Genomic DNA, 22,619 nt, shown 5'->3' with positions numbered 1-22,619 from the left:
ACGAACCCGTATCCCCTGCATCGGCAGGCGGACTCTCAACCACTTGCGCCACCAGGGAGGCCCGAGAATTTCTTTTCTTCATTGTGTATTCTTGCCTCCTTTGTTGAAGATTAATTGCCTGTAGGTGTGTGGGTTTATTTCTGGGCTCTCTATTCTCTTCCATTGATCTGTATGTCTATTTCTGTGCTAGTACCACACCGTTTTGATTACCATAGCTTTGCAGTATAATGTGAAGTCTGGAATGGTTATGTGGAAGCTGGATTTTTTTTTTCTGGGAACACTAGTGTTTGGTGGATCATGAGTGCTTTGCCACTTCTGTGCTTTTTATGTTATCACCAATACACCTTATTTGATATTTATACTGTGTGACCCTTGTGGTATTTGTGTCTGTGTTGGCCTGATAACTTTCAACTTTTCTGGGTCCTTATGTTTTAGGTGTTTCTCTCGTAAATGGTGCATATAGCTAGAGGTTTAGTTTTTCTATCTTTTTTCCATTTACATCGATTGTGGCTACTGATATTTTTGGATTCATTTTAACAGTCATTTTGTGCTTCCTGTGTGTTCTGCTTTGTTGTTGTTGTTGTTGTTGATTTTTTCTCCTCTCTTGCCTTCTTTTGAATTGACTTTTTGTTTTTTTCCATAATTCCACTTTATTCCTCTCTATTAGTTTGAATGTTACATATTCTTTAATAAAATATTTTGTGGTCACGCTTTAACAAACACATTAAAGTCTAAAGTTACTTTACTCTGTGTCAAGACAAGAACCTACAACTTCACTGACCTTTTTCCAATTGTATGCTGTTGTCTAGAGTTTTAGTTCTATCTTGATTCCTTTTAACTCCACAAATTAGGCATTATTATTATCTTATGCAGTTAGTATTTGCTTGGAATTATTCATATATGTATCATTTTCTTCACTTACTATTTATTTTTACGTCCCAACTTTTTTTCTGTTGTTGTTTCCTGCCCCCCCCCCTTTTTTTGAGGTACCTTCTTCGGAAGTTCTTTCAGTGAGAATTGTTGGCAGTACATTCCATCAGTTTGTGTTTTTCTGAATATTGTTATTTCATCCTTGTTTTCAAAAGATAGGTTTATTATCTACATAGAATTCTAAATGGACAATTAATTTCTCTCAAGACTACTCTGATATTATTTTACTCTTATAATATTTGCTTTTCTTTTAAATTGTGATTTTGTTCTTTCATGTCTCTATCTGCTTGATCTTCAGTTTGTTTTTGGTATTCTGCAGTTTTACTGTATAATGTATCCTGATGAGGAGTTCTTTTATTTAGTTTTCTGGTGAATATGTTGTGCTTTGTGAATCCGATAATCTTGTCTTTATCAGCACTTGGACATTTTCAACCATTATCTCTTTGAATATTGCTTCTCTCCTATTCTCTAACTCCTTCTGGAACTCCGATTAGAAGTAGGAAGGACCTCATGTGCTCTTGATCTCTGTTTTAGAATTCAGTGGTTTTGATTCTTTGTGCTGAATTCTGGATAATTTTTTCTAATTTTCCAGTTTACTAATTCTTTATGCAGTTGTGAGTCATTTGCTTTAATGTCAATACTAGTTTTTATTTGTTTCTAGAAGTTCTGTTTGGTTCTTTTTACAAATCGTAGTAGTTTTTATTGATACTCTTTTGTCATAGTTTTAGGTCTCCCTTTATTTCTCCATATATTACAGAATATAAAGTAAGTCTGTTTATGGTCTAGTTTTGATACCCACAGTCTTGATGGGTCTGATTCTGTAGAGTTTTTTGATTCTGTTGACTCTTGCTTACTGTGGCTTATTTCTTTATTTGTACAGTATTTTTTGATTATGAATTCATGTTTCTTGGAACTTTTTTGTTGATTTTTTTGAGGTTTAGTTTGAGGGTATTTTACTCCAGAGAAGATCTTTGTTTCCTTTTTCCAAAGATGTTTAGCCACAGACTTTGTCCTTTTTCCCTGTGGGACATGGATAATTAAAACCCAGGCTTTTAGCCATTAGAAATCAAAAGTGGCCACAGGGAAAATGTTAACTCTAGTATTTGCATATACCCTTGTGGATTTATAGATTCTTTTCTGGCTTCTATAGATTTTTAAAATTCTTTTATTGGGTTAGCCATACATTAAAAATATATATTTATATTTAAGACATTACCACAAGTACTCTTTTAGAGAGCCAATGTGGGGATTCTGTTAGTTGTTGAGGATAACAAGGTCTTGGTGAAGGTATAGTAGGGCACTGGGGAGTGGCGAGAATTAAGAATGAAGCTAAGTAGAGACCAGAATTTGGAATGTCTTCCTTATATGCCATGCCAAGGAGTTGAGCTTAATAGTGATGCTGGAGGAGAGCGCTGGAAAGGGAGTGATCAGTTTGACATTTTAGGTTGAGTATTCTGGGTTCATGATGATGAATGTCTTGGAATATCCTGATCAAGGTGCTTTTGGTACAAGTAACATGACCTTTTTAAACAAGCTTCAACTTTTTTTTTCTTGATTGATTGATTGTGGTAAAATGTACATAAAAATTGACATCTTAACCATTTTTAATTGGATGGCTCAGTGGCATCAGGTACATTCACATTGTTGTACAACCATTGCTGTCATCCATCTCCCAAACTTCGTCCTCATCCCATACTGAAACTCTCTGCCCATTATACAGTCTATGAATTTGACTACTCTAGGTACCTCATGTAAGTAGAATCATACAATATTTGTCCTTTTCTGTCTGGCTTATTTCACTTATCATAATGTCTTCAAGGTTCTTCTATGTTGTAGCATGTATCAGAGTTTCATTCCTTTTAATGCTGAATAATAGTTCATTGTATGTAGTAAATCCACTCTCTATTTTGGGTACATTTGGGTTGTCTCCACCTTCTAGCCAGTTTACTTTTAGGTCAAAAGGAAACTGATTAGAACTATTTTGGGTTAGCTTGACTAGCCTAAGGTTTATTAGCCTTATAAGGAACTGAAGCCATGAAGAGGAAAGCTTTCAGAATCCAGACTGTCTTCTGTCTCTTTTGAGACCACTTTCTCTTCAGCCAAACAATTGTTGCTTCAGTGTTTACATAGACCTGCATGGTTACCCCAAACTTTGTGAACGGCTCTTGGGAGAATAATTTGCCAGCTCTAGTCACTTGACCATACATCTTCCAAACAACTGTGGTGTAGAAGGGGACTTGGGGAGGATTGGGTACAAACATGTTGGGAACATAGCGGGGTCCACTATGTTGGAAAGACACCCAAGGGGGTTGCAGTAATCAAACTGGAGGTGTTGGTGAGCTGAACCCAAGTAGGGGCAGTAGGAATAGAGAGAAACCAGAAGTTTCATGAGATATCATGGGGTTGCAGGACTTAGTGGGTGGGGGGAGTGGATGAAAGGGAGAGGGTGAAATTAAGGTAACACTTACGGTTCTGTCTCTAGCAGCTGTTTGGACCATCATGCTTTTTTCTGAGATGGAGAGTAGAGTAGGACATGTGTGCTGGGAAGATGACTCAGCCTTGGACACTGAAGCAGTACAGCACAGGGTGGAGGATATAGACCTAGATTAAATCTTGATATCTAGGTGACTTTTGGAAAAATAATTCATCCTTTCAGAGCTTCAATTTCTGTATAAACGTGGGAGATAATAAAGCTTCATGGGGTTATTTTAGGCATTAAATAAGATTTGAATATGTAAATCCCTGAACACAGTGCCTGGTTACACTAAGTACTTAAATAATAAATTGTAACTTATAACTGTTAGTAGCGTGAGCAAATTGTCCTAAAGTATCTGCTGGACATCTTAGTGATGATGAACGATAAGTTAGTAAAGGTGGAAGAAAACCCCAGCGTGCTTCCCCAGAAAGAAGGAAGTGTGTGGGCTTGTCTGAGAGTGAGAATCCTGAAGCATCTGGGTGACGGCATGTTTTGCCCAGCTCTGCTCAGCAGCCTGGATGGAAGAGACTGTGTCCTCTTACAACCATTTGAGTGTTACCAAGATGTTGTCTATACTGTTCAACAGTTTCTTGTGGAAAATTATCGTCAGGGAGATATTTTTCCTCTTGATCTTTTGGTCTATATTTTCTATTCCTTATGTTTATTCATTGAAGCAGAGACTGGGGGAGTGGGCTACTTTCGTCTTCCTCACTGAACTTTCTATCACAGGCAGCTTCTTGTTTCTGGGTCTAGTCCTGGAAGACAGGTGGTTGCACACGTTCCTTGGCTTGTTCAGTTCAAAGTAGCTAACAGAAACTCATGATGTGTGGGTCTGCCAGGCCGAGATTGAGTCTTCCGTGGCTCAGACCGTTGAGGTCTCTGAATGAATTAGAGAATTAGGAGCATTTTGTAATTCTTCGAACATGAAAGTAGATATCTTCCCTGTGTTCTGCTCATGGAGCTTTTTCTGTCTGGGACCCTGTTTTACAAAGTCTTCCTTGGGCAGTTATAAACCATTGCCCTCCTTATTTTTCCCTGTTGCTTGCCAAGGCCAAAAACTATCATCTTTGAATGGAGGTAGAAGATCTCCCAGGAGAAGGGGAGGGTCAAGGGAGGGAATCCAATTTTGCCAGACTTTAGAAAGAATTCCCATGCAGTGGGATGTCTGGCAGCCTATTTTTTTCTGGTAGGTACAGCTGTGTTTTAGACTTAAGTTCAGGCAATGGGGATGGATGAAATACTTTCTTCATCTTCTTGGTTCATTCTCCTGTTGTAATAGTTTGCTTGTCTATTTGCTTATTCATTCATTCATCCTTGGATAGGATTTCAGAAGATGTAGCATGTGGCAGAGAGCACAGTAATGAACTCTTGGTCAGTTGTACTTCTTGGTCAACCCCCACTGATTGTGGAGTTCATGGACATTTGACTCAGACTTTGGCATATGGTTGATAGTTATTGCCAGTTTTTTTCTTGTGTTTCTTTATGTGCATTTTGATGAAAAATTGGGAGGAGGTGAAACAGTCAGCTTTCTTATTTACTCAAGAGTCTGAAGCAGGTCTTCAGACAGGTAACAATATTTGACTAGACTGTTAGCAACTTGTTAGCCGCTTGCTTGGCCTGTGCTGGTTTTACACAGGTTTTACTCAGCACCATGCTTTGTGCCCACTGGCCTTGTGAGAGGTGGTAGAGAGGCAGGCCAAGAGGCAGCAAATAGATTAGATAGTTCCTTGAATTTGGAGAAACTGCCTTGTTTGGTGGTGTACTCTAGGGCCTAGAACTGTGCCTGGCTAGTATTTGGCCTTCAAAACATGTTGGTTGAATGAATTAAAAAGTGAGCAAATGAACAAATGACTGAATTTTAGAAGTTTGTTTTTATTTAGGAAGGAAATACTTTTGATGATGCAGTTAGATTGTACTGGAAGTCGAATGATGTAGATTTTTAATGGGCAATTAAGGAGTGAGTTTTTTTGGAAGATGTATGTAATGGTTCCTGTTGTGTGTTAGATGTATTTAAGTGAGCAAATAGAGATATTTAAAGACCCACACTGAATAATGCTTTATTTTTTTAAATTGATTCTCCGTTTCTCTGTGCTATAGAGAGTTGTAAAGAGGGGTGATCTCACAATTGGTCTACTTCGTTCTTCCTTACTACTTTATTAAATAAAGCACCTATTTAAATAAATCACCTAAGGTATTTGTTTCATGTGAAGGGATGCTTTTGTTAGAGTTGCCTGGGGTCTTTTTCAGGGTGTGTTTTCATTTTAGATTTACAACATTGAACACAGTGGTTAGAAACTAGTATTTTATTGGTAGGTATCAGTGTTATTTAAGCCAAAATCAAATTATTTTGTGTGACAGTTACATAGATTTATACTTGTAACTTTTCTAAAACGTAAAAATATATAATTGTATCATGAATTTAGAGGAGTCGGGATAACACTAAAGCCTCTAAATTACATTCTTCGTCAATGAATGAGACCAAAATGGTATAAATTATAAGCGCGGTTTGTTATAAGCTCTCCAAGGCAGCAACTTTATCTTTGAAACTTCTGTCTCTTCACACTATTTAACATCCTTCTTTAGAAAAAAAAGAATGTTTTTTGCATGTCCTGCATTAAAAAGAGGGAAGTTTTTGTTTGTTTTAATAAAACCTCTTGAAATTAAGATGGCTTCTGACTAGAATGCATCACATACTAGGTGATCGCACCCATCTACAGAGGAGTAGTTGACAACAAAGAATTATCTGGTCTAAAATGCTAAGAGGGAAGAGGTTGAGAAACTCTGGTCTAATGTAATAGATGATTTCCTCTCAGTGGAGACTTTTTTATGCTATCCTATTTTTCATTTTATCAGTAAGAGACAGTAGTGGAAAAAAGCAGTCAGTCTTTATCATTGCCATTCTTTTTTTTTTTTTTTTTTTTTTTTGCGGTACGCGGGCCTCCTACTGCTGTGGCCCCTCCCGCTGCAGAGCACAGGCTCCGGACGCGCAGGCCCAGCGGCCACGCTTCACGGGCCCAGCCGCTCCGCGTCATGCGGGACCCTCCCGGACCGGGGCACGAACCCGTGTCCCCCGCACCGGCAGGCGGACTCCCAACCACTGCGCCACCAGGGAAGCCCCAGGCTGCCATTCTTTTTTTTTTTTTTTTTTGTGATATGTGGGCCTCTCACTGTTGTGGCCTCTCCCATTGCGGAGCACAGGCTCCGGACGTGCAGGCTCAGTGGCCATGGCTCACGGGCCCAGCCGCTCTGCGGCATGTGGGATCTTCCCAGACCGGGGCACGAACCCGTGTCCCCTGCATCGGCAGGCGGACTCTCAACCACTGCGCCACCAGGGAAGCCCCAGGCTGCCATTCTTGATTCTGAAAATAATAAGGTAGTTAATTAAAAGGAAAACAAAACCCCCAAATCCAACAACAGCAGCAAAACTACACAAAACTTCCCTGATGATTCTGATAGAGACTTTGGGGGGTGATAATTTACAGAGCAATGGAGGAGAGTAAAATTGTCTGAGGTCTCTTTTACCTTAGTGAGACTGTCAATTTTCAATGATGGAAAAGGGATCTGAGAAGAAAGAAGGTTCTATTCTAAAATGTTCTTGGGCCAACTTGTGACTTTTCAAAATAACTTTATCATGTGCTTGAAAAGCAATTCTGCTAGAGAAAATTAGTAATTCCAGATCATGTAATGCTTCCATGATAGCAGGATTTTATTATTATGGTGACAACTAAGATTGCAAACGTTCCTGCTTGTAGGTATCTTGCATGGGAATGAGGAGTAGCAGGCTGTTGAGATTATCAAATGCAACCCGGTGTTGCTGCCCATGGCAAATAAAGCCAAGTGTTAAAAGTCATCAAGTTGCGGTGATAAACTACAACCCCCTCCCCCATTGCCCTCAGTACTCTTTTAACCTAGGATTTCCTGTATTATATTTAAGGATTTCATGTTTGAATCCTATGCGTCCCATTTCTGAAAAGCTTTTCCTGCCTTTAATTTAATATAAAGTAAAATAAGAAAAGGATTTAAACTGTAAGAATAGAAAAAAAAAAAGTAAAAAACTATAAATTCAAGGAAAAAAATCCCAGCTTCGCCCCTGCTGAAATCTATACTGTGAAGTTCTTCAGAGCTCCTGTGCACTCTTCTAGAACCCTCCCATGCCTATGCTTTATAATCATCAATTTGTAGCTTGAGGTCTTCCGACTTTCTAAGTATTTTAGATGTTCTGTTTTGGCTGAAAATAATACATGTTTAATGTCTCAGTTTGCTAAAAGCAACTATATAGTCATATAGGGAAGTGAGTTTTATTAAATCATGTACCTTAAATTTTTAATGCCTGTTATATATGTTCATGATACCACTTTCCAGTTAGGTGACAAGTGAAAAGGTTAGGAGTGATAAATTAGAAGACAGACTCTCTTAAAAATGATATTGCCACCATTGCTTTGTATTCAACTGGGTTTGTTGTAAAAGCTGCACTAGTTCTGAGGGCATCTCTGAGCTGCTCCAGATCAGTGGAAATGAAATGGAAGTATGAGTTCAAGGAGAAAATAGAACAATGTCAAATTTCCTGCTGTTAGAAAAGAAAGAACTTGCTTATATATTTTAAAATGGCTGATGGTGGATATTAAAATGCTGTGGTGTTTAGATTACATGAGATAAATTTAAAAGAATGATATAGTTGTTTTATTTCAACATATAAATATAATATGCTAGAAACTACATTCTCCATAATTTTTAATGTAAAGGTTTAGATGTCAACTTAAAATGTACAAGAGAGCGCATGATTTTACAAAATTCTTTTAGGGAGTGTGTGAGCACCAAAGTAGGATTAGTGTCTTTGAAACTTTTTTGTCTCCAACCTAAACATGAAACGTGACATTTCATGTCAGGGCCTAGTACATGCACCCACAAGCAAAAGTTCATAAACATTACTTACCACATGTGACACTCTCTGATAAGCTTTTTGCTTCTCCTTTTCTTTTTTTTCTTCCTCTTCCCCCCCCCCCCCCGGCCATTTCATTCTATTCAAAGATCTGGTCATGATTCACTAAATTGAGTTTATTTCCAGTAAAGGGTTGAGACCTACAGTTTGGAAAACAGCTGGAGATCCAAGATTCAGTTTGTTTTTATTTTCTTTCCTGAGTGGGTTTTTTTTTTTTTTTTTTTGGCGGGGGTGGTGGTGGTGTAGGATTCTGAGCAAAAATCAGAGAGACGGAAATAAAATTTCTATTAATGCTTTAATTCATTGGCCTTCAAACTGTTCTGGGAGCTCATCTGCAACATCAATTGAAATGTCTTTCCTGGCTCCCCTCTTGCTTATCCTCTTAGATGCCTGTACCTCTCACCCATGACACCAATATCACAAACTTTCAAAGATAAAAAACCCAGATGAGTGGAAAAACAGGGGGAGAATATTTGGGTAATCCTAATTGGTCATCTGAAGGTAATGGATACACTTTAAAAGAGGACAAAATCATCTCCTTCATACAAATAAAAATCTGTCAGAGACTTATTAACTCATCAGTTAAGGAAGAAATTAGTAGAATATTACAACTGGTTCAAAAGAAAACTCAAAGTATCATCACACAGTATAGTCAAATAAGGGAATGTTGAATTTATTAATTATTGCAAAACTGGTCACTGTCCCTAGGGTAGCATTATTGCATCCTGTGGATAGGGATTATTTGTATGACTATCAGTTTTCTGCAAGTTATCAACTGTCTCTACAGAGTTGTAACATAACCGAGTCAGATAAACAGAGGTGGAGATAACCAGGACAGATGTGCTAACGGTAATAGCCACTAAATTCCGAAGTCTTTTACAGTTTTTCCTTATTCTGATTAGATTTCGGCTATTAAACTAGGTCTAAAACTTTGACACCTGAAGGCCAAATCCAGTTTGAAGAGGATTTATTCAGTCTGCAGAGTATTTAAAATTTTTTTGAATTTGATGCTATCATCTAAAAACTAGGTTTTTACATAATAGTTGGATTTCTAGTTTGTCTTGAAAAATCAGACTTGGTGATACTGGGCCCACATCCCTTCATGGAACAGTGGTTGGAGCTGCCAAAGATACTTAAAAAAAATTTTTTTTTTAATCTTTATTTTTGTAGAGTTACCATCTGATCCAGCAATCTCAGTCCTGGGCATATATCCAGAAAAGGTGAAAACTCTAATTACAAAAGATACATGTACCCCAATGTTCATAGCAGCACAATTTATAATAGCCAAGACATGGAAGCAACCTAAGTGAATGAATAAAGAAGATGTACAATGGAGTATTACTCAGCCATTAAAAAGAATAAAATAATGCCATTTGCAGCAACATGGATGGACTTGGAGATTATCATACTAAAAGAAGTAAGTCAGAGAAAGCCAAATATCATATAATATTACTTATTTGTGAAATCTAAAAAAATTATACAAATGAACTTATTTACCAAACAGAAACAGACTCACAGACACAGAAAACAGTCATGGTTACCAAAGGGGAAGGGGCTGGGGGAGGGATAAATTAGGAGTTTGGGATTAACAGATACACACTACTATATGTAAAATAGATTGCAATAAGGACCTACTGTATAGCACAGGGAACTATATTCAATAATGGAAAAGATTCTGAAAATAATATATATATAAACTGAATCACTTTACTATACACCTGAAAGTAACACAGCACACAGTAACATAATAACACAGTTTTCTTGATTGTAAATCAAGTATACATCATTAAATTTTTTTAATATTTTTTATTGTAAAACAATATATGATATTTGACTTAGAAAAAAGCAAATACTACAAAAGAACCATAAATTAAATATAAACTGGTCATGCTTCCTGGTAACAACAACTATTAGGTTTGGTGTATGTTTCTCCATATTTTTTTCCTAAGGATGTACAAAACTTACCTGCACATACAAAATAGAAATTACCTTTATAATTAGAAAGCCTGCTAGTTTCATTTTGAAAAAGCAAATAAGTTAGAAAAAGTACTAGAAAGGGTGAAATAGTATAAAACACATACTTCAGCTAAAATGTTCTCCAAGAAGCCTGGGTGACAGTGAGAGCAGGAGCTCTGAGTCCAAGGCCCATGGTCCCACACACAGGCATCAAAGGGAGGGACCTTCATACAGAGGCAACCTTACACGTTCAATTTACATTCCCCAGAGGTTCCTAGATGCATTGGGACCATCTTGGGTGGTGGCCAGGAGTCAGTGGGAAGATGCCCTAACCGTAGCCTCAGCCTGGTCCTAATTTTTTAGTGATTATTATTATTTTTTTTTTTTTACTTTGGCCATAACAGCAAATGCAAATCTGATTCCAGGCTTTCCCAGCTCAAAACCTTTCAAAGCTCTTTCACTGGTTCCTCACAAGCCTTGTTTTGGTGAAGGGCTCCTCCTCGTGGCTCCCTGGGCATATCCCCCCTCCCTAGAGGTGCCATCTTTAGACCAAGCCTGAACTTTCCTTCACTCTTGTGTCACTCTGGGCTGGTTTCACTCTTAGTTATCTGCCTGGCATTTGAATTTACCCCCCTGGATTATACTGAAGAGGTCAGTTGTTTCTGCAGTTTTGAAATGTGAAACAATATAGTCGAGTTAACATTTTAGTCCCAGTACGACAGCCAAGTATGTTTTTGAAAAATTTGAAGAAATGGGGGTATACACATCCGTTTGGTGATAATTAAAGGGGTGTATTTTCATAATATAATTTGAGATGTTAGAGATCAGGATCTCAATCCCTGAATTTCTATATTTTCAGTTTGAAATACCACTGATGTTTGTAATTTCAGCTACCACTTACATGCTAACAGCTCCCAAATTCCAACCTATTCCTTTCATTGGAGCACTATGTCCTATTTTTCCAACTGCATTTCACATATTTCCATTTGGACCAGTCATTGTTTCACTACATGTAAACTTGTCTGAAATGGAGTTAATTTTTTTCTTCTCTTAAATTTCCTTTTCCGACTTTCCTTTTCTTATTCTTAATATCACTTTCTTTACTCCCTCAGGCTTGAAACTTCAGTCGTCTTTTAGTAATTCCTTTCCATCAGTATTTTGTAGAGTTGAGAGTCACTAGGTCCTGTTTCACATTTCTGTACACCCCTTCTTTTTCATTCAAATTTCTCCCACCATAGTCCAGTCCCTTTTGCTACAACGTTCTAACTTCATGGCTCCACTCTCTCAATCAGTCTCTCCAGCATTTTATTTCATTTTATTTTATTTTATTTTAATTGAAATATAGTTGGTTTACAGTGTCATGTTAGCTTGAGGTATACAGCTTGGTGATTCAGTTATACATATATATACATATATAATGTATATATATATATTTTTTCTTTTTGATATTTTTTTCTATTATAGGTTATTACAAGATATTGAGTATAGTTCCCTGTGCTATACAGTAGGTCCTTGTTGGTTATCTTTTTTTTTTTTTTTTTTTTTTTTGCTGTACGCGGGCCTCTCACTGTTGTGACCTCTCCCATTGTGGAGCACAGGCTCCGGACACGCAGGCTCAGCGGCCATGGCTCACGGGCCTAGTCGCTCCGCAGCATGTGGGATCTTCCCAGACCAGGGCAGGAACCCGTGTCCCCTGCATCGGCAGGCAGACTCTCAACCACTGCGCCACCAGTGAAGCCCTGGTTATCTATTTTATATACAGTAGTGTATATATGTTAATCTCAAACTCCTAATTTATTCCTTCCCTCCTTTCCTCCTTGGTAACCATAAGTTTGTTTCCTATGTCTGTGGGTCTATTTCTGTTTTGTATATAAGTTCATTTTTATCATTTTTTTTTCTGGATTCCACATGTAAGCAATATCATAGGATATTTGTCTTTCTCTCTCTGGCTTACTTCACTTAGTATGATAATCACTTGGTCCAACCATGTTGTCTAGCCTATTGTTTTAAATTTAATCTTTCTGGAACACTACTTTCCTCAAGATCCTAGACTAGAAAATAATATTAAATGAATCCCGGTAAGCCACTCTGGATATTCTAACATTTTCTTGACTTAGTAGCCCTTTTAATAATTTGTCTCTTCTTTTGTAGTCTTCATTTCTGTTGCTTACCTCCATGCTTCTAGTGAGGTTAATCTCTCTGCTGTCTCCGAAACACTCTGTTCGTTGTTCCTGGTGATCCTTCTTATAGGAGAGGCCTTCCTTCTCTTCTTGGTTTATATCTGTGCCCATCAGATGAAGTTAAACTCAAGGCTACCTGTTTGTGAAGTGTAACAGGGCTCTTCTCATTCTCATTGAGTCTTCTGGAATGTTTTATACTGTTTAATGCTGTTTTGGGTAATATAATCTTGTCTTTCAAGATTAAAACTATCAAAAGTATGGGACCATTGTCTTTTTTTGGCATCTCTCGGAAGAAATTAGGAAACTTGTTATCTAAATTTGTATTCCTTTTGTCTAACCATGCAATTCACAACCCACCACACAGAAGAAGAGGATTAAACATGGTTTAGGATTTTAGTTTTTCAGCACTATGAAATTTACATATTTATTGGATTTTGACACAATGTGAAGAAAAAATGTGTGTATATATATTTTTCTTATATAGTTAAGTGACTGCTGTTTATCAGTCCCACATAGACATTTCAGTTTATTTGACATATTTATATTGTCAAATAGTCTGTTGAAATTGAAAGAGGGTGATCAAATTGAGAAAACCAGGTTACCTTAATCCTTTTGTCATGGGTAATATCACTTAAAAGGTAAGTCTTAGAATAATAGGAAAAAATAAATATATCACTTGTGCTGCCCTCCTTCAGAGCAGTAGGATCTGTGCTGTGTAGCGATCAGGGTCGCTTTCTGTATGCAGTCTGCGTGCCATTAAAAGTGAAGACACTGTCCTTTTATTTTTCAGTTTTGTGTGAATGCATAGAGAAAGAAGTATCTTGCTTTGTATACAAAGACTGCATTTGTAACACACACAGAGTCGTTTAAGAGATTTGAGACAATTTTACGAATAATTGTGAACTACAACATTTATATAACATCTAGAATATCATGCTAATAATGAATTTTTAAAATAGCTTTATTGGGGCATTATCAGCATATGGTGAATTGCACATGTTGAAAGTGTACAATTTGATGAGTTTTGACATGTTTATATACCCTGAAACCATCCCTGCAATCAAGATAATGAATATATTTATCACCCTCAAAAGTTTGCGTGTGATCCTTGGTAATTCCTCCCTCCCACCCTCCCTCCCTGCACCTCCCATTCCCCAGGCAACCACTGATCTGCTTTCTGTCACTATACATTAGTTTGCATTTCCTAGAAGTGTTTTGTGGTCTGGCTTCTTTCACTCAGCTTGATTTTTTTGAGATTCATACATGTCATAGCGTATCTTAGGCCTTCATGCCTTTTTATTGCTGAATAGTATTATGGATATGCTACAGTTTGTTTATCCTTTTTATCTGTTGTTGGACATTTGGATTTTTTCTAGTTTGGGGCTATTACCAAAAAAGCTGTATAACGTTTGTGTACAAGTGTGGACATATGCTTTCATTTTTCTTAGGTAAATACTTAGAAGGAGAAGGTCTGGGTCATATAGTAGGTGTATGTTTACGTTTTTAAGAAACTGCCACAGTACTATATTATTACACCTACCACAGTGTATAAGAGTTCCGGTTGCTTCACATTTTTGTCAACAGTTAGCATGGCAAGCCTTTTAAATCGTTAATGAAATATTTTAATAGGTATATAGTGTTATCTCATTGAGATTTTAATTTGTATTTGCCTATTGACTAATGATGTTGAGCATCCTTTCATGTGGCTCTTTGCCATCCACATATCTTTTTTTTTTTTGCTTTGGCTGCACTGGGTCTTCATTGCTGCATGTGGGCTTTCTCTAGTTGTGGCAAGTGGGGGCTACTCTTCATTGCGGTGCGCGGGCTTCTCATTGCGGTGGCTTCTCGTTGCAGAACACAGGCTCTAGGTGCATGGGCTCAGTAGTTGCAGCACGTGGGCTCTAGAGCATGTGGGCTCAGTAGTTGTGGTGCACAGGCTTAGTTGCCCCGCAGCATGTGGGATCTTCCCGGACCAGGGATCGAACCCGTGTCCCCTGCATTGGCAGGTGGACTCTTAACCGCTGGATCACCAGGGAAGACCCACCTATCTTCTTTAGGAAAATGTCTGTTAATAGCTTTTGTCCAGTTTTTATTGGTTTGTTTTCTCATGATTGAATTTTCAGAATTCTTTATGTATTCTAGACACATGTCCTGTATCAGATTTGTGATTTGCAAGGATTTTCTCCCAATCTGTGTCTTGGGCAGTGAACTCTTCATCCCCCATCCATATGGAAGCAGTTCCAGGATTCCCATGTTTGGGGATTAAGAGGCGTTCTGGGTTGGGTCACAGCTTAGCCAGGCAAGAGTGTTGTTGCTGGCTGATAATGGATTTTTAAGAATAAATTTTGATATTTCACCCACTTATAAAATGTAAAATTTGCTTATTGTAGACAGTTTTTAACATACTGAAATCGTATCTAAGGAAATGAGGCTGGAACATGCTTGATAAGCCCAGGCAGAAGAAGGCCACTGTCAAGGCCATGTAAGTCAGAAGCATGAGTGCTCATGTCTTCCCATATACTCAGCCTGGGGCAGCAGGACTGTTCCAGGCCTCCTGCACTTTTGGGATGGAGCTCCTAAATTCCTCTTAGTTTTACTCAGGATTGCCTCCAAAATGGGGTAGTTTCAGGTTGCTATTAGTTCCCGTAAATATAAGTTGAGTGCTGCATTTGCAGTGCCTGGTCAGTATCTGGCCTAAGCACTTAATAAATACTCATAAAATATAAATATAAAGTAAGTGAAAGTCTGGAACGTGGATATTGTGGAATTAGCAAATATCTTCAGAACACAGAGCTGAGCAAGGCTTGGGAAAGTACGGATTTAGAAAGACAGAAATGGAATTAATCAAATGTATTTCACTAATATTAGGAAATATTAAAGTCCAACACAAATGTCTTGTTAAGGGCTCCTTGTCTTTGGTGCTTTGTTGATGAAAAGCATTCAGTTTTGGTACCAAAAAGACTTGGTTTAAAATTCTAGCTCTGCTGTTTACTAGCCATATACATTTGCATCAATACTTAACCAACTTTACTTCAATTCTTTCACTTACACATTGTGAATAGTTATGTGTACCTAGCGGGATGATTGTAAGATTATAGGAGATAGAGTCTATAAGGCATTTAGGTACAGTGCGTGACACATCGTAGGAGCTCAGCAAATGTTAGTGGGGTTTTAGTTACCCCCCGTTCTCTTTCCCAGTTCTAGTCTTAGGTGGGGAAAGGAAATCTGGCTGCTGGAGTGGTGACCTAACCATGCAGCTTTCTTGCTGTGGGAAGATCTTAGAATGGTATTGCTGGTCCCACTGGGATAAATTTTTATACCACCTTGTGTGTGTTTTCAAAGGTACAAAAAATATCATGGTATAAAGATAATTTGATTACAGATTTTAGTGTCTCAGGACATAGTCTTTTCATGCATGGAGATTACTGTAAAGCTATATGTATGGTTAGACTTACTTAGGTACCTAGTGGAATGAATCATGAATGTCAGCAGCAGTATAGATGGTGCAAGGGAATCCGAAGACTTGTATTGTAAAATTGGCACAGCGTTCCCATGGAAACACATCTTGAGGTGACTACTGTAGAGGAAGGAGTTAAGGCAATGGTCAGGTTGGCAGAATAACAGATGCGAGGGTGACTGGTACTTTCATAACCATTTTAGAGCAGTTACCAATGGATGTTTGTAGCAAACTAGTCTTTGCTGCCATTCTGAGTTCTTTATACTGTCTCTACTACCTTTTTCCTATTCCTGACCTGTTTCTTCTGTGCCTGGATGTTTCTTGACTCTTGGAACCTAAGTTCTCTCTCCTACTCAGATATGTTTGGAATTTTATAATGTTCTAAAGTGACAAACTGTAATATTATGCATTGCCACATAAGTCATACTGTTGGCAACCTGCTGCAGCCTATTTAAGCCTGTATATTGTTTAAGTTTGATTTTTTTTAGGTCATGAAAAACTTAAATGCTTCACTTAATTATTTGAATCATAAGTTCTCTACAAAATACTTGCATTCAAAAGGGATTCTGGCACTACAGCTGAGTTTGGTCTGGCTTTTATAACAACGTATCTAAACGTTGGGGGCTTGAGAATGACTTATCAGAACCGCTTTTGTGATTTCTGTGTTTGTTCCATTTCTGTCTTGTGGCCAGACATGAAAAGGTATTGGAAATTTGAGTCCTTCTATTAAAGGCTTTTCTTTTATATGTTAGAAAGGACCCACTTTTTAAAGGGCCTCTCTCTGTGGCCACAAAGCTCCTTGTTCTAGCACTCTAATGGCATGTTACACAGTGAACCAAGCAAGCAACATGGCCACACCTACCTCCACGGAGGGTAGAAAACTGCAGTTCTTACATGTCTCCTGATATAAGGTGGAGAGCCAGTGAATGGCCCTAATGATTCCGTGGTCACCACATACTCAGTTCTCTCTCCCTACGGTAGACAGAGTGACTCACCCCTCCCCAAGGGCAATAACCCAAATGGCCCCATTCAGTCATAGCATCATGCTCTAAGTTCAGTATTTCTTCATCAGGTCCAGATGTGGCACCTCTTGTTTTAGAGACTTCATGAACTAAAAAGACCAGCAGTCTGTCCCTTCTGTCCCCTCCAGTAACTGGGAAAAAATAACTGCCCAAACCACTGTCATCCAAAAAGGGGAGGAATGGGAGATACACAGAAGTCACCGAGTGGTAGCAATTCTGGAATCCCACTGAGCAGGCATTTTGGGGGATCCCCGCCTTAGATTGGAGAATGTTCATTAATTATGCCCAGATTCTGCTTCTCAGGAGAGCCCCACCCCCAGTCCCATGTTCTCCAGGCACTCCACCCAAAGTTTCTTCCTTTTCCAGTAACTTCCTTGGCTACCACCAAAGTAGGCACTGGAGAATAGACCCTCCTTGGGGGCTGAGCAGTTTTCTCTGGCAGCTTCCTGTCTACAGCATTGTTGTAAATTTCCAATAGTCAGAGTCCTCCTTTAATTCAGACTTGTAGTCATTTTGGCAGCACAACTCTCCAAAAATTTTGTTGGCTTCTTATCTATTTGATTATAATCAGCTTCATGTATCTGTAGCCAGACCTACAATTTTTGCTAGCTGTAACTCTTAGATTTGCTACATTTCTCATCTCTTTCACTCTTAAATGTGCCCCCCCCCTTTATTTATTTGAAGGTATCTTTTCTCTACAAGGTTTCAGTTGGACACCGATCCCTTTCGTCTCTTTTTCCTGACCCATTGTAGCCTAAGAATTTACTGAGTGCCACATTCATCCAGGCTGAGGCTTTAGTATCAGGTGTGATGGCTATATCCTTGATTTGATCCTTACCCAGATTGAATTTTAATCATCTGTTGTTCCTTCAAAGGCTTTCTCTGTTTTAGTTTTAACTGTTTGGGGTTGAGAAGTTAGTTGCTTCTTCCAGTCTTTTAAGTCTTTGAGTTTGAACTTTATTGTCTTACATTCCTGCTTATAAACCAACCAGTTCTTTTCTGATCTCATTTCTTTCTTGCATGGGTTTCTCTTTATCTTATTTTTTTCATCTCATTCTTTGTCTTTTCATCTTTTCCTTTTGCTTTTCCATCTAACCTTGTTTTTGGGGTTTTTTTTGTTTTTGTTTTTGTTTTTTTAACCAGTTTCATACAGGCCATGTCTCCTTGTACTCTCTTGAGGGTGCCAAACTATTTCCAGACTTTTCTTTTGGCTCCATCACTATATCCAGTAAGCTCAGCCTTTGAGGATTTCAGAGGCGATTCCTTTTTCTTTACTGAAATATTTTCTTTTTCACATGGCTTGTGTTTTTCTTCTCCATTTTTTATTCTTTTAAAAAGTGAAACCTGCCAGATGTGTTTTCTGTCAACAAATTGGCTCTTTTACCATCCACTCCGATCTACAACTCAGGGCAGGTTGACCTACACAAATCCCAGTGCAATTCTCAGTTTCTAGAAGCATCTTGCTCAGATAAAATCTTTACTTATCCTCCCTGCTTGATTTTCTGGTGGGTGGAATATATGAAACTGAAATGTGGGGCACTTGTTGCCACCAGGAACTTTTCTTTGCTGTCTCTTATATTGCTTTACTTATAGCAGCTCAGAACGTGACGTGTCCTCCCAAGTTTCCTTCAACTTCCTTCCCAGTTGTTTTCTAAGAGTTGTTGCCCTGCCTGAGTGTACAAAGTTGAATGTACAAAGATGGGAGGACACAGAGGAGAGAGGGTGTGTATGTGTGTGTATGTGTGTGTTGGGGGTAGTGCACAATAATCTCACCAACACAGATATTTGCACTGATGGGAATTTACATTTGGCTACAATTTTACAATGAATACAGTCCTTGAGTGTCTGAATCAGATAACCAACTCTAGAGGGTGTTTGTAGTGCCTTCTTTTCTTTTTTCAGGTGGCCTTAGTTTCATGAGGCTTAAGGTAGTTATGGCATGACAAGAAACCTGGACAGGGTTTGGTGTTTTTTTCCTCTTTCCTCAGTCCAGTGTCCAGTTTATGGCTAGTGAGATCCTTCCAGATTCTGGTGTTATCTGTTGACTTTGGTTTTACTTGTAGTGATTTCTTGGATTATTTCCTGCATGTTCAGAAATTGAGAGAGGATGAACACAGTATTTCAAACTGGAAGTCCATGCTCCTTAATTTCTTTTTTTTGTTGTTGTTGTTTTTGGCGATGTGTGGGCCTCTCACTGTTGTGGCCTCTCCCATTGTGGAGCACAGGCTCCGGACGCACAGGCTAAGCAGCCATGGCTCACGGGCCCAGCCGCTCTGCGGCATGTGGGATCCTCCCGGACCGGGGCACAAACCCGTGTCCCCCGCATCGGCAGGCGGACTTCCAACCACTGCGCCACCAGGGAAGCCCCCATGCTCCTTAATTTCTGATTTTGTCTTCTGACACCTAGAGAGGGCTTGTGTTCTTAAGTTTAGGAATAGAATTCCTAAAAGTAATTATTGTGATACCTTTATACTTGGCTTTTAAAATTTATTTGGCTGCGTCGAGTCTTAGTTGCAGCACGTGAGATCTTTCAATGCAGCGAGAGGGCTCTTTGTTCTCTCCAGTTGTGACACGCAGGCTCCAGAGCACACGGGCTCAGTAGTTACAGCACGCAGGCTCTCTAGCTGTTGGTGCATGGACTCTAGAGCAGTGGGCTCAGTAATTGCGGTGCACAGGCTTAATTGCCCTGCAGCATGTGGGATCTTAGTTCCCTGACTAGGGATCGAACCCATGTCCCCTGCATTGGAGGGCAGATTCTTAACCACTGGACCACCAGGGAAGTCCCTGTATTTGGCTTTTTACTAAGAAGGGTAAAAGTTTTATGGTTTCATCTGAATTTGATATTATATAGTGTTTCTATTTCAGGTAACAGAGGAAGCGGCAATGTTTCACTTCTTCAGAAAGCCTCCAGAATCTAAAAAGCCCTTGGTACCAGAGACAGAAGCAGATGGATTTGTCCTTTTAGGTGAGTCTTTTTAGGAAACAATATCATAATTAGATGAATTATTTTTCCTTTAAAAGATTACTTGAAAAGTATATGATTGATTTTTAAACATTTTCCTATTAATTCCAGAGTTTATGTATATGAAATCTATAAAAATAGAGGTCATCAATCACTTAAAATATTGTCATCAAGTCAGACTCTTCTTATACAGTACATTGGTTTGGATGTGTCCTTCAAATTCAATTTATAAAATCATCCTATTTTTTTCTATCCAATAAGCTAGTCAACCTTTTTTAATTATGAAAAAGCAGAAGTCTTGATGAATCCTTGGTAAATTCAAATTCTGTTTTATAAATAGCACCAAGCCTTGCTTCTTAAATTAGCATCAAAAATTAAATCAGGCATCCAATAAATAGTTGCTGAATGAGCTACATTTATTTCTTTTATTGAAGTATAGTTGATTTACAATATTATAATAACTTTCAGGTATACAGCATGGTGATTCAATATTCTTATAGCCTATACTCCATTCAAAGTTATTACTAGATAATGGCTATAACTCCCTGTGCTGTACAGTATGTCCTTATTGCTTATCTTTTTTATATATAGTAGTTTGTATCTCTTAATCCTGTGCCCCTAATTTGCCTCTTCCCTTCTCTCTCCTTTTTGGTAACCACTAGTTTGTTTCCTGTATCTGTGAGTCTGTTTCTGTTTTGCATATACATTCATTTGTATTATTTTTTAGATTCCACATGTAAGTGATATATAGTATTTGTTTTTCTCTGTCTGCCTTATTTCACTAAGCATAATACTCTCCAGGTCCATACATGTTGCAAATAACAGAATTTCATTCTTTTTTATGGCTGAGTTATAGTCCTTTGTGTGTGTGTGTGTGTATGTATATATATATGTGTGTGTGTGTGTGTGTATATATATGTGTGTGTGTGTGTGTGTGTGTGTATGTATGTATGTATATATATACTTCATGTTCTTAGTCCAGTCATCTGTAAATGAGCACTTGGGTTGTTTCTGTGTCTTGGCTATTTAAATAGTGCTGCTATGAGCTTTGGGGTGCATGTATCTTTTTGAATTAGTGTTTTCATTTTTTTCCGTATATATTACCAGGAGTGGGATTGCTGGATCATATGATAGTTCTATTTTTAGTTTTTTGGGGAACCTCCATACTGTTTTCCACAGTGGCTACACCAATTTACATTCCCAGCAACAGTGTTGAAGTACACTTTTAAATCTAAATATGTTAAATAGTGTCTCCTAAATGTTAAGACTAGTATATTTTCTATTATAAAATTACTACCTGCTAGTTATTAAGATTTTAGTGGCTTTAAAAAATATTTCTTTCAACCAAGTACTATGCTCTTCCCAAGGGGAATTCTGAAAAATAACATTTCCTTCATGTCATTGTGTCTTCCCCTCAAGGAAGAGATTTGCAGTCTTTAGATAGTTCTTCCCAGCAGTTCTCTACCAACAGGGTGGTGAGGAGGAACCAAAACCCAGTGTCCCCTTGTGAAACGCATCCTCTTCTACTCTGGATTTCCTCCCGCCAAATTCAGCTCCTTCTCTGAGAGGATTTGCATGAACTCATAGAGTGTTTGCTTCTGGTGCTGTTTCTCAGGTGTCTCCCTTTCCAGGTTTCCAATTTCTTCTGTCTTTATCTTGGCCCGGTCATCCCAGAATCCCTTGGCATTGGCAAATGGTCTGCGTGTCTTTTTTTTTTTTTACGGTACGTGGGCCTCTCACTGCTGTGGCCTCTCCCGTTGCGGGGCACAGGCTCCGGACGCGCAGGCTCAGCGGCCATGGCTCACGGGCCCAGCCGCTCCGCGGCATGTGGGATCTTCCCGGACCGGGGCACGAACCCATGTCCCCTGCATCAGCAGGCGGACTCCCAACCACCGCGCCACCAGGGAAGCCCTGTCTGTGTGTCTTGAGGAGTAGAAGATGGCTCCTTGGGTTTACGGGTAATCCTGAACCTTCAGCTTAGGCCCTCTTGGCCTCTGACCCCACACATTCAGAAGGGTGGGTGGGTGGGTCTCTACCTCTTCAGCCCTTCCCTTTAGGATCTGGTCTCTCACAGTAAGGATGCAAGGATTTTACCCCTCTGGCCCTCTTCTGTTTCTTGGCCTTAATCTCTGGGAGACCGGAAGAGAGTTTTTCTCATGGCTGAATGTTAACATAGAATATCCCATCTTTTCCACAGTCAAATTCTGGCAGGCCTGTGTGTTTTTCTGTATCTGTTTCCTGTGGCCTGGGACAGGGGCAGTAACTAGAGTGGTCAGAGTTATTTTCTCTCTGACCAGATCCCCTACGTCTGAGGTAAAGTAGTGGGGCATAGTCTGACCAGGGTTGGTGGTTTTTCTGGGGAGCCTCCTGACTGGGATAAAGTGGGGTGCCATGGGCACAACTGCTTCTCTGGCCCTTCTTACAGTGTCAGGAAATTGTGCCTTGCCTTCTAAGTCAGAACTGGCTCTGTCAAGCCCAGCTTCTGTTTCAAAAGCTGCCAGCGTTGCTTCCCTTTTACCTGCTAAATTAGCCCCACTAACAGAAAAACTTCAGGGATTCCTCTAGTCTCCTGTATAGTTTCTGCCTCTTCAGGAGTTTCACAATAAATTCTTCTCTCAGAAATTTGCTTCAGCAAAGCCTGGTTTTCCAAACTCTGTTCTGTTTTCTTCATTTTAGAACACCTCTGTAATCTCAACA

At 39.0% G+C, this 22,619-nt stretch overlaps 1 protein-coding gene across 1 annotated transcript in view; it reads left to right on the top strand.

Annotated features, from left to right (window-relative positions):
- Positions 1–22,619, top strand: part of UMAD1 (UBAP1-MVB12-associated (UMA) domain containing 1) — a 242,066-nt gene that overhangs the window by 5,470 nt on the left and 213,977 nt on the right. Inside the window, exon 2 of the mRNA XM_060108310.1 lies at positions 19,826–19,925. Coding sequence (XP_059964293.1) covers positions 19,844–19,925 — 82 coding nt within the window. The 5' untranslated portion in view covers positions 19,826–19,843. The remainder of the gene's footprint in view (positions 1–19,825; positions 19,926–22,619) is intronic.

The sequence above is a fragment of the Mesoplodon densirostris genome, chromosome 9, assembly GCF_025265405.1.
Source record: "Mesoplodon densirostris isolate mMesDen1 chromosome 9, mMesDen1 primary haplotype, whole genome shotgun sequence".
Taxonomy (NCBI): domain Eukaryota; kingdom Metazoa; phylum Chordata; class Mammalia; order Artiodactyla; family Ziphiidae; genus Mesoplodon; species Mesoplodon densirostris.
Note: the sequence above shows the minus strand (reverse complement) of the source record. Positions and strands in the feature narration are given on the sequence as shown.